The sequence below is a fragment of the Gallus gallus genome, chromosome 1 (assembly GCF_016699485.2).
Source record: "Gallus gallus isolate bGalGal1 chromosome 1, bGalGal1.mat.broiler.GRCg7b, whole genome shotgun sequence".
In the NCBI taxonomy this organism is placed as follows: Eukaryota; Metazoa; Chordata; class Aves; order Galliformes; family Phasianidae; genus Gallus; species Gallus gallus.
Window position 1 is genome coordinate 144,965,090 of NC_052532.1, and position 14,891 is coordinate 144,979,980.

The 14,891-nt window shown below is 40.2% G+C and overlaps 1 protein-coding gene across 11 annotated transcripts in view; it reads right to left on the reverse strand.

The window, feature by feature from the left end:
- FARP1 (FERM, ARH/RhoGEF and pleckstrin domain protein 1) overlaps positions 1–14,891 on the reverse strand; it is a 198,323-nt gene that overhangs the window by 49,393 nt on the left and 134,039 nt on the right. For all 11 annotated transcript variants that reach the window (NM_001398053.1, NM_001398051.1, NM_001398047.1 and 8 more), the window contains 5 exons: positions 10,497–10,539; positions 9,178–9,256; positions 6,924–7,021; positions 2,995–3,109; positions 1,673–1,820 (listed from right to left, as the gene is read on the reverse strand). In NM_001398053.1, coding sequence (NP_001384982.1) covers positions 1,673–1,820; positions 2,995–3,109; positions 6,924–7,021; positions 9,178–9,256; positions 10,497–10,539 — 483 coding nt within the window. The remainder of the gene's footprint in view (positions 1–1,672; positions 1,821–2,994; positions 3,110–6,923; positions 7,022–9,177; positions 9,257–10,496; positions 10,540–14,891) is intronic.

The following is a 14,891-nucleotide window of genomic DNA, read 5'->3' on the forward strand; positions in this document are numbered from 1 at the left end:
GCGTGATGATCTCTGCTAAGTCAGTCTGCTGTCTAAGAATCACATAATTAACCTCCTTTAGAGTACACAGAAGCACTGACACTAACTTCTTAATAAATGGCAGACTTCAAAGTAAGTCTGAATGGGTACTGTTTAAGCCATTTTTCAGTGAACCTTTATTTTGATTTTATACTGATGTCATCCTCATGTGGTCTTTACATTTCAATTTCTCTCAGCTATATCCATAATAAATAGATGAACTGAAGGCTCCAATTGCTGCGCAGACTCCAGCAGGTCAGAGCCTGACCTCAGCTTCCCTCTCAGCTCTCATTCTTGGAGCTGACTCCAGCAAAAATTCCAAGCTTTTCTGAAAGTTCAAAAACAACCCACCTCTCTTTGAAAGTCTTAAGACTCTACAACAAGGGGAGATGACTGAGTTTTAGAGCTGTACAAAGCAGACCTTGGGCCTTCAGCTGGCAGCTGCATTGATACGGAAAGAACCCAGCAGTCTGCTGGGATTCAGTGATGCCCATGATATTTTGGATATGTTCCTTCAATTGTAAGACAGTCTTAATTATAAAGCCTTGCAATTCATTAATTCAACTGATGAAAGTGCTGTGGGGGAGCAGGGAAGGGTCTGTAAATACAACTGTGGTACTGTTGTGTACATTTCTCACAATGACTTTATGTTCTCCTGCTTCAATCTATGCTTCAGTTTTGTAGCTGTACTGTCAACCCATTTAACTGCCCAGAGTTTTTATTTTTTATTATTTTATTTTTTTAATTTAGAGCTTTGGATTAGGCATTTCTGAGTTCATTTGCTGCTGCTGGTTTTTGTTGTTTTCTCTTAATAAAAAGACAAAGTACTCTTCAGGGTTGGAAGCGCTGTACTATTTTAACTGAAGTCGAACGGTGGTAAATACTTGTAAATGGACATTTTAAAGAATAGTTTACATACTGCTTTTGACATTGTGCAGAAAGAGGCATTTGGGATGCTAGTAGACATAAACTCAACTGAAGTGAAACCAGCTTATGCAAGCTGACTATCCGTACTTTCATATCTATAAAATTCCAATTTATTATTTCCCTAAGGGGAACGGGAGAACAAAAATTCAATAAATTTGCTAATAATGCTTCATGAAGAAGGCTGACTGAGGCAGTAGAGCAACGAAATCTAAGGAAAACGCTTTCTAACTTCTGGTGAAACAGGTAGGATCCACGGACTCAGCAAAGGTAGAATGGCCAGGGTTGGTCAAGGATACTGCAACACTATGGCGAGCTTGCATTCACTTCCTGTATTCTTCACCTTGTACTCCAGGTGTCTCTTATTTGTCCCTGTTTCATAACCATTTAGTATGCACCATGCCTACGAGACCTCCTTGCTCCTTTATGCAGAAGGTGTCAGCATGACCAACTTGCAAATTGAGAGCTGCACATCAGTTTGCATTTTGAACAGCGCACTGTAGTTGAAGATTCAGTTCTAGCCTGTGTGTGCAAACAAGGTATGAATCCCTGGAAGTAAAGGACATAGTGGAGCTATATTAGGTTTGAGGTTATTGTTAGAAAAGATTAGGAAATTCCTAAATTTTCTTAAACAAATTTGTTTCGATATGGTTGAGGTCTTGGATTCTTATTGCTCTAAGAGATCTCTCGGCTTTATAAAGAGCAAAGTCACATGCTGAGCAGCTCTAACCTGAAACACCAGAATGCCTGTGTTGGCAACAGCCAGGTTGATTTTTGTCCCTTCCCTATCCTTGGCTGGATGCAAGCGTATTCCATACATCTCCAGCCGACGGGCAATCTCCAAAAGCTGGAAATCAGACTCTGCTGGTGTCTGTCCCCTTGAGAAACAAAACAGAGAAGACACACAAATTATTCACACCGATTAATAGAAAACAACAGGTCCTCTAGTGAATAAAGAGACATTTTACCAGAGAGTAAAAGCATTCAGGGCTATTACATCTGATTGCTTTGTCTACTTCCACAGAATTTTTTTTTTATCAGATAAAAAAAATATTTCATCTTAACAGAGACCAATGCCAAAGTCTTCACAGTTTTGACAATCTACTGGAAATCTTGATCATTCCAGTACTGAGACACCTGAAACTTGGATTTTGAGCGGTTAACTTTAACAAAGGTAGCTCTAGTTTTTTTCCACTGAAAAAACATATTATATTCCTACAGAATAAAAATAAATAAATGGAAGTTTGTAATGGTGCTGTTCATTGTAAAAGTGCATGCAATGCAGAAATGAAACGAAGCAGAAGATACGACCATCTTAACATAAATGTTGGGAACCCACAAGCACTAAATGTCTTACAACTAAATTAAGCAAAAGTTCTGATTATCAGTGCAGCAGAGCTCCCTACACTCATCTCCAGTTCCAGTTAGTTCAAAATGAAACTGTTCAAGTCTTGGAGTGTTTTCATAGGAAAAAAAAAACCAAAACCCTTTTTATGTCTTATTCCACATTTTTTTCCACAATTGTACTTTTTTTCTCAGGACTTTAGGAGACCAAGGCACTAATGTGCACCATCACCTTGAGTGCTGATCTCCCCAAATCCCTAATTCTGCAAGCACTCTCTGCTTTTCCCAAAACTATCATTAGGTCTCTTCTTTAACCATCTCTAAATACAGAATGGAAACATGAAAAAGCAACATTCAGTGTCCTTGAAATCAGAAAGTGCATTGTCACAAGTTCCTGACTGATCAGCTATCATTTGCAATCATATCTGCATGCATGGAATCAGCAGTGAAGCATTTTGGATGAAATAGACTGTAAAATAAGGACGTGCTTGAATGAATATCAAAATCAATTGCTCTTTAAACATCTTGTTATGATGATGGGAGAAAGGCAACTGTAACTTCCAGGAAATTCATAGGCTTGGATGTTTTTTGACAAGTAAACTTTGAGAAACTCAGAGACCCAAAGCTCTTCTGCATATACAACACAGCATGTATTAATAAAACTACACTAAATTAAAAGACTAAAAAGGGAAAAAAAAGAAGTCTTACGTGTGTTTACGGTGAAATTCCATGATTTTGTCTTCTAGTGCATCTTGCTGAGGTATATACTTGTTCTTTGCTAAGTGTTCACGGTCTATGGTTTCATCAAAATCCCCAATCTCAGCTATGGAGAATTTTAAGAAAAGTCTATTAAAACACTGAATTAAAACTGAGTTATTCAGGCAGTCCAAAAGGTACAGATAGCTGGGAAGAGGGTAGAGAAGCAATCACAGCAAGCCATGACTCAGACTCCCACTATTTTATCTTCCATACGTTCCTCCCTTCTCATCTGTATGAGTATCTGCAACCTAAGGGCTCCTCCCACCCACAACCACACACGTAGATGTCAGATGTTAACTGAACAAACGAAATCATCACAGTGCTGCTTTGACTTATGTGCAGAATAAAGTGGGGGTAACTGGGAGCACAGCATTAATTCAGCAGAACACATCCATCTCTTAGATAGGGAAAGGTACCTTTCCCCAGAGAAGACAAGCACAAGCTTCCTCCCCAGGCCCATGCCCCACACTCTCATCTCAGGGGAAACCTGAGTTGAGATGGTTTTGTTTGTGTGTTTGAACACAGGCATGTACTCAGCAGGTTATGAAACATTCATCTTCCACTAATTTTGCAGCAGTTTGAGACACATTCTGTCTCCCTCCTCCTCAAAGTTGCTCCCATCTGCTGCAGTTACTCAGTAACGTGTGTGCAACAGTATGCCACACCCACCTTCCATTTTGCAGCCCATTCAGTGAGATTTCCTCTCCTTCTGAGGGGTCAGAGGGTCAGGCAGTCTATGTGTGGGTGCCAGATTACTATCTTGTTGCCTGCTATTCTTAGAATGCTTCTTAAAAGCCTTGCTATTTGGTTTTTCACAGAATGAGGTAGCAACCTCTGCCTGCAGATCCGCCAGAACACTGCAAATGATGCTGCAACAAAAGGCTGCTATCTCATTAATGTGAGTGAAATTAAAATGCAGCTCCCCCGTATTAAATCCAGGCTGCAGTCAGACTGCAGGCTCAGACCCTTGCCTCACCCTCACCTCAGTTCTGCCCATGTAAATGATCTCTTAAACATGTTCTGTCCAAAACGAGACGGTTTTTGATGAAAGAAAGGTTTAAGGAGGTGCTTATAACGCTGCAGAGTGATTTCTGGCAAAGGTTTGCCTGTTAGCAAACATACCTGCAAACGTGAGAATCAATAAACTCACGCTGACAGGGAAGATGAGGACCAAAGCATCTACAATGGCAGAGAAGTAACCTTTCAACCCAATCAGGCTGCAGAGGTGGAAAAGAGTCGCTAACACTGTCTGATTTCCATCCCCTTCCTCATTTCATCTGCTCTGAGTCATTCCTTGAGATGTGTGGCTACGTGCACATCCCAAATTATTTGAGAATTCTCCTTTGCAAAAAAAGTCTCTTTCATTCCCATATCTGAAGCAGGTCCATCACTCCCATTTCACTTGCTTCTAGTGATTCAAATCTCCGGGGTACATTTTTAACCCTAACTCAAATGAAAAGTAAGCTTTTCCTCTTTACTGGGGCCATGAGCCTGCCTAAGTCTGCAGCACCTCTAAAGGCATGGGCTAGACTCTTTAAAATGCTGTTCATATCCTGTAGACCTCTGTACATAGAAGCACTTAACCACTTCATGTAGGGCTTTCTCCAGAGCCCAGAGAACATATGACTTATTCTATTGCTACATGATTCTTATAATGGTCTCTGTCAACTGCAAATTCGTTATCAAAATTGTCCTCCAAGCTTTCTAATTGCTTCTGTTCTCTCTGACCTGGGACCAAGCATCTTTTCTCTCTTCTCACCCCAGCCCTCCTTCTCCAGCTCTGCTATCACTCCCTCTACAAAGGAGCTGCATTTTGAATATTATCAGCCTTGCATATAGGTCTTCTTTACAGTCTTCTGTTTTAGCTAAAGATTGATTTCCATTGAGGCTTCCTTTCTCTTAGCTTGCAAGTGCATTACACCACTCTCTGTATTCCACCTGCATTAGTACTTCTGATAGGTCTCATGCTTTGTATTTCAGCTTTTTTTGTTTAATCAGACCGTCTTCTTACTTTACACATTTGCTTTACTGCATCATCTGTTGTATCAGCGTCCTCTCATTCAACACTTTCTACAATGCTTTTGAGGTGTTTTTAAATGGCATGTTCCAAATATAAATTCTGTTCTGTAACATACATGCTAATTTAACATCAATCTATTTGCTAGCATATTGGATTTCATAAAAAAAACCCCACAACAGTCCACAACACTGGCATAAGCTTGCATACATAATATAAAGGCACTTGGAATCAGATATCCCCCATGGAAACCGCTGGTAGGCACAGCATCGATAAGACATACAATACCTAAACTCCTATGTTCTCAATCTTTCCACTTGGATACCATTACTCTTATCAGCTGTCAGGTTTTATTTTTGTAGCAGGCAAATATGGAATATTTTTTTAGCTACTGAGTAATAAGGCAGAGAGAAAATAAACACAAAGGACAGTCACGTGGGTAAGATACAGTCATAGCTTCTTATCAGATTCAATTTTCACATAAAGAACGTTCACGAGACTAAGGTGGAAGAACAAATGAGACAGCCACAAAGCTTTAGCTGAGTAATTGCATTCAGCAGCCCAGGCATCAGAGCTGCGGAGGGCTCAGTGAAGAATTTAATTGAGTAATCAATAAGGGATGAGTAGGACATCAACTAAGATCTACGCAGAAGTCATAAGAAAGTAACGTAGAGGCAACAGAAGAGTTCAAGAGGAGATGATCATGAAGCAGCATCTCTACAACAGAAACATGCACCAAGGTATTCTCTCCCCAACATTTTTATTTGCTGCAAAGGCATCTAGTAGGAAGACCCACTCTCCTAGAATGCAGTGTAACAAATGATACTCAATTTCCCCAAAATTATCAAGACATTTTTATCAGAGAAGACAGAAAATTAGAACTAGCTTAAAGAGGGAAAGAACTACAATTTGTGTACTGAATACTGTTAATAGGGAACACTAAAATATACAAAAAGCTTGCTAGCTAAGGACTTATTTGTTAAGCCTGTGCTGCAAAAATACTCAGTTTTGAAATGGTTTGAAAAATAAAGACTTTTCCAAAGGCTGCTGTACTTTACTGCTACTCAGTCATATTGGGCAATGATGTCCATGGCAGATAGAAGACCATTCAATATCCGCCCTTCCAGTAACTCAAACAGACTATGAGAAAGACTTGTGATATTTATGTACTCAACACTGAAGAACTTCTGAATGCTTCTGTTGACTGCAATTTCCACACAACAGCATTTAGAACAATGGTCTAGTTGACCATCATATATGCGAATTAAGTACTTTTTCCTACTCTTACTCTCAACAAGAGTATCCACAGTCTTGAAGTGGAAAACATACATTACTTTTGAAGTGATTTTGAAGTCGAAAAAAGCTATGATATGATAAGTAAGTCCACTGAACAGTCTTCTTGTACAGACACTGCAATTAAAAAAAAAACAGCTTGAAATCCATTGGGTTTTCTTCTTCCCTATCAGTTTCCTCCTAGGAACGTGACTTAGTCTGGCATTCTAAGCATGTTTATTTACTACATTCTCTAGACAGCATCCAGATCTCCAGGAATTTGAATACTCTGCTGACATTATACAATGCTAAATATAAATAATGAAGCAAAAATTCAGGAGAATTCAACCTGTTTGCCTGCAAAGTTTGCTTTTTAAAGGATCCTACATAGACCATCAAATGAGTGCTTTAAAAAATGCAAATCCGGTGGCTGAGAACTCATTTTTATTTAAAAGAGTAAATCTCTGCATTTTAATGGTATTATACAGAAATATAATAAATTGTCAACATGACTCAAGCCATCTCCTACTAGCTTGTAACAGGTAACCCAGCAAAGCATGTCTAATCCTCCCAGAAGGAGGGAACTTACACTGTACTATGTGTGAGATTAAGAGGGCAGTGCTGGTATCATTACACGTTAGCCTTCCCTGTGCCAGGTCCTGCTTCACTTGCAATGCAAATAGGTACCTGCAAAACAAACACAGAGTTACGCAAAGCAAGAGGGAAAGATGGAGAAGTATTAAACTTCAGGTCCATTTTTTTGCAATACATTCCTTTTACTTTTTGGCATCTACAGAAGTGATCTGAATATCCTAAGTTAGGAGGCTAAGTAAAACATAACAAGCACTATATTACAGCCATAACTGTCTTACACAGCGGCTGGTTGCTCGGCAGAACCAAAATATATCTCTTTTTCTTTCTCTGTTTCTATCTCTCTTAACCAGATCAATGAGATATGGAAGCAATGTGACAGTAAAAGCAAATGTGACAGCTATTACACACTCAGCAACTGCACCTCAAGATAACGGACCTACTTGCAACTACGAAGAAATGCCAGAAGAGAAGGGGAACTTTAGTTTCCACCTTGGCAGTCACTTGGAAATAAGGAGCGAGGTCTTTAATGCATGACTTTATATAGCTCCAATACTTCTGCAGCACATAATCCTGCACTATTAGCAGCCGTTTTTAACACATTCACTTACAAACCAGTCATCGAGGGCAATTCTACATTCACAGCTTATGTGCACGGACATCACAGGTCCATAGCACTATTTCAACGTTTAAACTTATTTCAGCTTCAACAGAAATTGAAATAGGTTAGTTTCACTCAGCATCAAATTCTTACCTAGAAAAAAAATGACCTAATAGCAGGCGTTTCTCCTACGCTTGGAATGTAACCCAAATTGGACAGGCACCTTAACAAGCCTTGCAGCGACCACAGTTCCTCTGGGGAATTCATACAAGAATCTCAACGCTTTTTACTAAGACTGGATTTTAATATATTCAGTGAGAACTCGCATTTGAACAGTGAGTTTCTGAATGAGATGTAGGTGAATTAAATGAAAACTGCAAACTGAGCAGAAGAGTACGGGTGCCAACATACAGAGTACATGAAATAATAGTGCAGATCTGAATAATGTCCTTTTGAAACCTGCAGACATCTGCTTTGCCATACAAAATTCACCCTACTAGAAGCAAAAAGCACAGAAGTATTATATTCTCTGCTTCTCCAAGTGATAAAACTGTTCCCTGTGGATATGCTTTCACATCCTACACACTGCTGTGTACATACATTCAAGATCCCCAGCACACACGTTTAAAATCTAACAAAAAAAAAAAGTCATTAAGATTCAGAGATATGTCTCCAGGCACGGAAAGAGATCACCAAAAATCAATTTACAGTGCACATACTAAGCAACTGCTATGCAGAATATCTACTCAGAAACAGGTTCCACATAATGCTGTGAGCTGTCTATTAATATTTTCACTCTGTCTTTCAAGTAAATATTCCTTCTTCCTATTGCATTTTTCCACTTTTCTCTGTCCAAGTCATTAACAGTTATCAATCGTTCTTCTTACATTCCATTGCTCTGCTATCAAACCAAGACAGAGAAACACAGAACACCACAAAGGTGAACTTGTTCTTTATAAAGCCGTTTATGCAGATACAAAAGCCCTTTGTAAAAGAGAATGTCATCTTATGGGAGGATTAAAAGTAAAAACTAATAATAAAAATACAGAATCAGAACAGAAAAAATGTAATTACAAAGAATAGTAACTCTAGACCAGGAGTTGAAAAGTTTCAGTGAAGAAGTACTGCCATGAAGCAGTATGTTTTTTCCCCTCACATACACATCCACCTACAGAGAAATACAACTCATGTCTTTACGCCAACAGAGTGAAATTTAGAGCTTAAATCAAGTTTTTAAAGAGCACTGAAAACAAACCCACCCTTTAGGTACTCTTTCTACATACATGTCTACCCTTCCATTCTTCTGTCCCTTCCTCTTTGTTTAATTCCCCCTTCTGTCCATTTCTCCATCTGTAAATGGAGCTGTGCAGACCTTTGGCATTTGCACTGGCTGCATGAATGAATAGGGTCCCCCAACTGCTGCAACTTGGCAATTCCTGCAGAGCAGCTTTGTCCCAAATGTCTATGCAGTCACACGTGTTCCTTAGTGTAGAGGAGTGCCCCAGGGCACTCAGTGGTGGGGGAAATAACTTCAAGTTAACATTGAGTGGAAGTCATCGATTCTCACCCAATCATCTCAAATCCCACATTCTCCACTCTGTTCACCAGAGGTTTCAGATTAAAAAAAAACAACAGTAGGACAACTACTAACCTTGTCAGTTCCTCCTGCAGCTGAGCATGGTCAGGTGGGAAGAATTTTACCACGAATTTTACAACAACATGCTTCGGTCCTAGGGAAAAGGTCAAAGGAAGTTAGTGATATGTCGGTAACAAGTAGGCCAAATGTTATGTCACAGAACGATGCACGAGGGGTATGTGGGATCTGCAGTGCATACATATAAACCGATCTCCCATCCTTTGCCATTAATTTTTATGCTCTTCAGGTTACTGACAAATGACAAAATAAAACATATGCACCATGAAATAGAACAGTCACTTGGTGGAGGGATATTCTGCCAAAATAAAGTCTGTTTTTGGTAATTACATCGGTTGTTCCAATAAAATATACTATGTGTGTCTATTACATTTGCTTCAGAACAGGAGGGAGCTAGAATACAGTCTGTTTTTCAAGTCCACCAGCAAATTATTATTTCTGTTTTAATAGCAGCACATTTGTTCTGACAAATACAACCAGTGACAAAAGGAGCAACGTATCTCTCACATGAGAGGGAGTGTTTCCAGAGAAGAGACTCATACGATCAGAAGAACATCTAGGAAAAATTAATCTCAGTGGTAAAGCTCAGTAAATGAAGACTTCTACTGATTTGACAGAGAAACAAAACCACTGAAACCTTTCCTGTTCACTTCTACTCTCACCGAAGCTGATTGCTATTGACTGTACATCAATTCCCTTCTCTCTCCCACCACCCACCACAATATTCCCTGACTTCCCTAACCTGACTGCTCTAGGTCTAAGACACTTTCAAGTTCTTCACCAACGTCCCTGACAGCTATAACAAATCTGCTAGCTCCTTCCCATTACTAACTTCTTCTAGTTTTTTTTTTTTTTTTCCCCACCCTGTTCTTTTTATTTCACCTTTCACTACAGCTACCTTTCAGGAATGTATGTTCCTTCATAGCCTTCCTCTGTTGCACAATTTTTTTCTCAACAAAAAGGTACAACAATGAGGCAGTAGTAGCCTTCGTTGCTACCGCTGCCTCAGCGCTTCTGGGGCCTGACTAAACCTTCTCAGTTTGCTGCTGGTTCAGTCTCTTCCGCATAGAGAGTGAAACCACAGGTGTTCAACGCCTGTGTGCTTAGTAGAATTTGCTGCTGGGACACGAGTTCACAGAATACACCGTAAATCTTCAAAGGCCAGAACAGAAATAATAATAATAAAAAAAAAAAACAACAATCCAAACAAAACTCAGTGGAGGAGATAGAGAAGATAAAGATACCAGCTGGCAGATTCCTCGTTTACTCAGCCACTTGTGGACTGGCACAAGAAACAACAGCAAGGAAGTACTTACTTCTAATCTGTTTCATAACAGGCTTCAAAAGATCGAGCCACACCTGAAAATAAAAAGAGGTGGTGTTATCAGCTCTGAACAAACTACTGCTTGCAAAAGAGCACCATTTAGATTTCCATTTATTTATCTGGTTTTCCAGCTGTGGGTCTTCTCCCCAGAACTCTTGAAGATGCTCAGGAAACAGTGTTGCTAATAAAGCCATTGCTGTTGTACTGCTTTTGAAGCAATACAAACTCAGGGAGCTGGGAAACTGAAGTTTTTTATCATACTTGCTTTAGAAAGCAACAATCACAGCAAGTTTGGTCAGTAGCCATTCAGTTTGTGGATAAGTGAAACAAGGAATTGAGGAAGAGACAGTCCTGTGCTGTCACTTGTAGTTCTCACTGCAGTAATCGACAGAAATGCAAGTGAAAGGGCCTGATACTTGCCTTTGAGTTGTGAATATTGGGCAAAGAGAGAAATGACAACACAACCGCCTGGACCTGGGGACTCAGCAGGAAGGCCACCGTGAGGCCCAGCCATAATTGCAGAGCTCCCTGTCAGGTCCCCTGGTGATACGTTACCTTCACCACCACCATCTTAAGGAGGAACATTCTTTCAGATCAAGACCATGAGGCAAACACAGCTCCAAGCATGACTAAAAGCAAGCTTACTTTCTGACTGCGTGATATTTTCTCTGTTCCACAAATCTGGGAAGCTCAGGCTGAGGCTTTCCTTAATTGAGTTATTTTTAACAACCTTGCCTGTGTCTTTCCTTTAGATTTCAAAAGAGAAGCAATGGACTGAAGTAACATCTTCAAAACCTAAAAGCCTACTCTGTAGTCTCAACTAAAAAGGTTGGACAAATCACCTATCCTCCTTCATCGGGTTGTAGAAGATAAAAGCCAAACGACTCACAGAAACTAGGGAAGTGTGACAGCTCACCATCTCCAGCTGATAACTGTGCCCAAGATTTGTATTTTGTTATCTCAATTGCATGCAGCCTTCCTTGGAGACTTCTAGAACTCATGGAGGAACATCCTACAGCCTTCACAAAGGTTAAAGGCAGTAAAAAACAAATTAACTGAAGTCTTCCTTCGGGGAAAAAATACATACTGAAAAGAATACACCTTTGACCTTGAATAATTTCAGGTCATGTAGATACTGAAACATCCTAAAAATACCAGTTTTCGAAGATCACCTGAGAAACCAGACAGAAACAGGCCTGTCTGGCTGCTGTAGCTGTGCCAGTGTTGTTTGCTATTTTTCTAATTACTTTATGAGTTCTTCCCATTAGCAAAGTCCTCACATTCTTGCTCTTTTAAACTCACTAATGTTTCTCAATGGAATTCTTTTTATGTTTTTCAGCCTGGGAAAGTTCTTTTCTTTGGAAGGGCTAAAGAAAGTTGGTGACACAAGAATAGGAAAATAACGTTTATTGCCTGTTAAACTGGTTCTGACACTTTTTGGCATTTCAGTAACTTCAACTGTTTTGTTTCAGAAAGTTGGCATGTACATAATCTGCTCTGAAGGGTCAGGGACCTTGCCAGTTTTCGTGGAGGAAAAAAAAAGGCAGAATATGAAAAAGCTAATTTACAAGAATACGGGAGGCATATATTTTACTTGATACAAAACAAAGTCTCTTTCTTTCCAGAGGAAATCTAAGCTTTCAGCATGAGCACAGCAAGCATGTCATTTCTTTCTCCATTTTTCCAATCACCCTACAAGTTACAGCATCCTCTACCAGACTGCTGAATGCCAGCGTACACTGAATGTACGTAGGGAGGGATGAGAAAGATGGGGCAAGACAAAGACTTTGTCACCGTCACCAAACCCAGGCAATCAAAACTTACACGCCATGCAGCTCTCACACTGTTATCACTACACAGCCAATCTAAGATTGATTCATAAGCTGGAAAGGAAGAATAACGTGAGGATTGATTTAGGATCCCTGTTTTCCCTTTTCTTTGGAACTACAAAGAGTAGACTATTTATTCTTGAAACAACGTCTGGCATTCTGCAGTAGTGACTGGACTGGAGCAGCTGGAGAACTGGGGCAGACATCAAGTATGATGAAACTCTGTAAAATCCCAGGCTTAGCAATAACACCTCATTTCTCTTCATGCTGGGGGAAAGTGCAGCCCTCAGACCCTCCATGTTCATCTCTCGTGCATGTCTTCTCTCCTGCATACACAGCACACTTGAACATATGCAGCTGCTGGGCATCATGACATACAACTGTCAACATGTAACACATGAAGTCTGGAGCCCTGCACGTTGAAACAAACACAGCTGAACTGTGAATGTAACTTCACATACATATGATTACGTCCAAACGTACACTGCAAATATTTATTTTTCCTTTGCCACTGCCCTCTCCTCTGACAAGCAATTAATTATCTTCAGATGATGCGAATGTAAAATATGTATGTGTGTTTTATTTCTTAGATACAGAACTAACCACAATTTATTTGGTTGCGCAGTGCTTGAATTCTCCATTGTAGCCATTACAAAGCTCAAAAAATTTTAAATCCCACAGGAACATTTGTCTCAATTGCATCATAGAAACTGAGGGTTACAATTTAAATGTAAGTATCACTCTCGTCCAGAAAGCTGCTGCACACTAAAGCAATGATTCATAATCGAATCTGCTGCTGCAACAGCTTCTGCAAGTTGCTTTTAGAATACAATAGGACACAGAATAGAATAGTTCTGTTGGAAGGGAACAACAAAGATCAAGTCCAACTGCCTGACCACTCCAGGACTAATCAAAAGTTAAAATATATTAATGAGGGTATTATCCAAGTCTCTCTTGAACACTTACAGGCATGAGGCATCAACCTCTTTGCTAGGAACCTTGATCCAGTGTTTGACCAGCCTCATGGTAAATTTTTTCATCACATCCAGTCTGAACATCCTGTGGCACAGCTTTGTGCCATTCCCATGCATCCTTAGAATCACAGAATCATTAAGGTTGGAAAAGACCGCTAAGATCACCTAGTCCAACCATCGAACAGGAGCCTAGCAGAGGATCCTGTCACCAGGGAGCAGCAACCAGCAACTCCCTTTGCTACCCCTTCTCAGGACGTTGCAGAGCGCAATGAAGTCACATCTGCACCTTCCTTTCTCCAGAATGGACGAATCAGGTGTACTCAGTCTCTCCCCATAGGACATGTCTCCCAGCTCCATTATCATCTTCACTGATTTCCTCTCAATGCTTTCAAGGACTTTAACATCCTTTTTATTATCATGGAGCCCACCTCAAGATATTAATTCCACTAAATTTCACAGCTGAGGCACACCTGTCTAGACACAGGCTAGATTTGGGGACCTCCTCCTTTTTGAAAAGCAAATACTGAAACAACTGGTGGATACACTGACCAGCACTGTCAGATACTTGGCTAATGCTTCCTTTTGCCTGAGTAGGAGCTATACGAGTTACCATCCTTGATGCACGGAGGCATTTTCCTTTAGGTCAAACTGGGAACAGCCTTGGAGTTTTCTTTCTACCTTCCTCTTCATCAGAGCCCTAGATCCCCCACTGAGATCATCTGGATGTATTTCCAGCCTGCCACTGCAACGGCCTCAGGCACTGGCAGCACTTCAATCCCTCCCGTGTTCTGCCTCAAGCAAATAAACCATTTTGTTTTCACAAGACTGAAAACTGTTAGTTTACTTCAGGTCTCTGAGCAAAACACAGAGGGTCATCTATTTGAAACTTAATGACCTGTGAAGTAGAGAAGGTTGATCAAGTGACCTTCACTATTTTTCAGAAAACTAAAAAGCAACTGTACATGCTCTAGACAGTAGGATTTGTTTCAGCTTTACCTACATATATAAGGAATGTCAGTATGTCATTATTAACATGGCTACAGGGACCCCCTGTTGTAATAGCAGCATACAGTTGCACTGTTTTGAAGAGTGACGTTAATCTCCCAAGGTACCTAAAGCATTAGCCAAGGATATCTGGCAGAATATGAAACTCTGTAGTAAACCGCGTATCCTGTAAATCCAGGAGCAAACCGTGAAGTGCATCAGTTTGAAAGGTCAACATCCATTTGTCCAAAATTTCCTCTTAAATATAGTTAAGCCTAAAGCTTTATGACCTATACCGGTCAGTTCTAGTGCTTACGTAAGCCTGCACTACGGCATGACAACAGGTTACTGCAGAAGCAGCAGCTAAATCCTCCCTGGCCTTTGGTTAAGAAATACTGCTCCTTAGAGAAAATTTGTGTATGGATAAAAACAGATCTTTCTGAAATTGCCTTAAGTCACCTCCTTTAGATCAGCCTGGTTACCGATGCAGAATTCAGTGAACAGACAGCAGATCCAGCACGCACCACAACGTACCCAGTCAAACAACCCAGATACCGGGCATACATGTCAAGAGGTCACACCTGAAAATCTAAAGTGAAA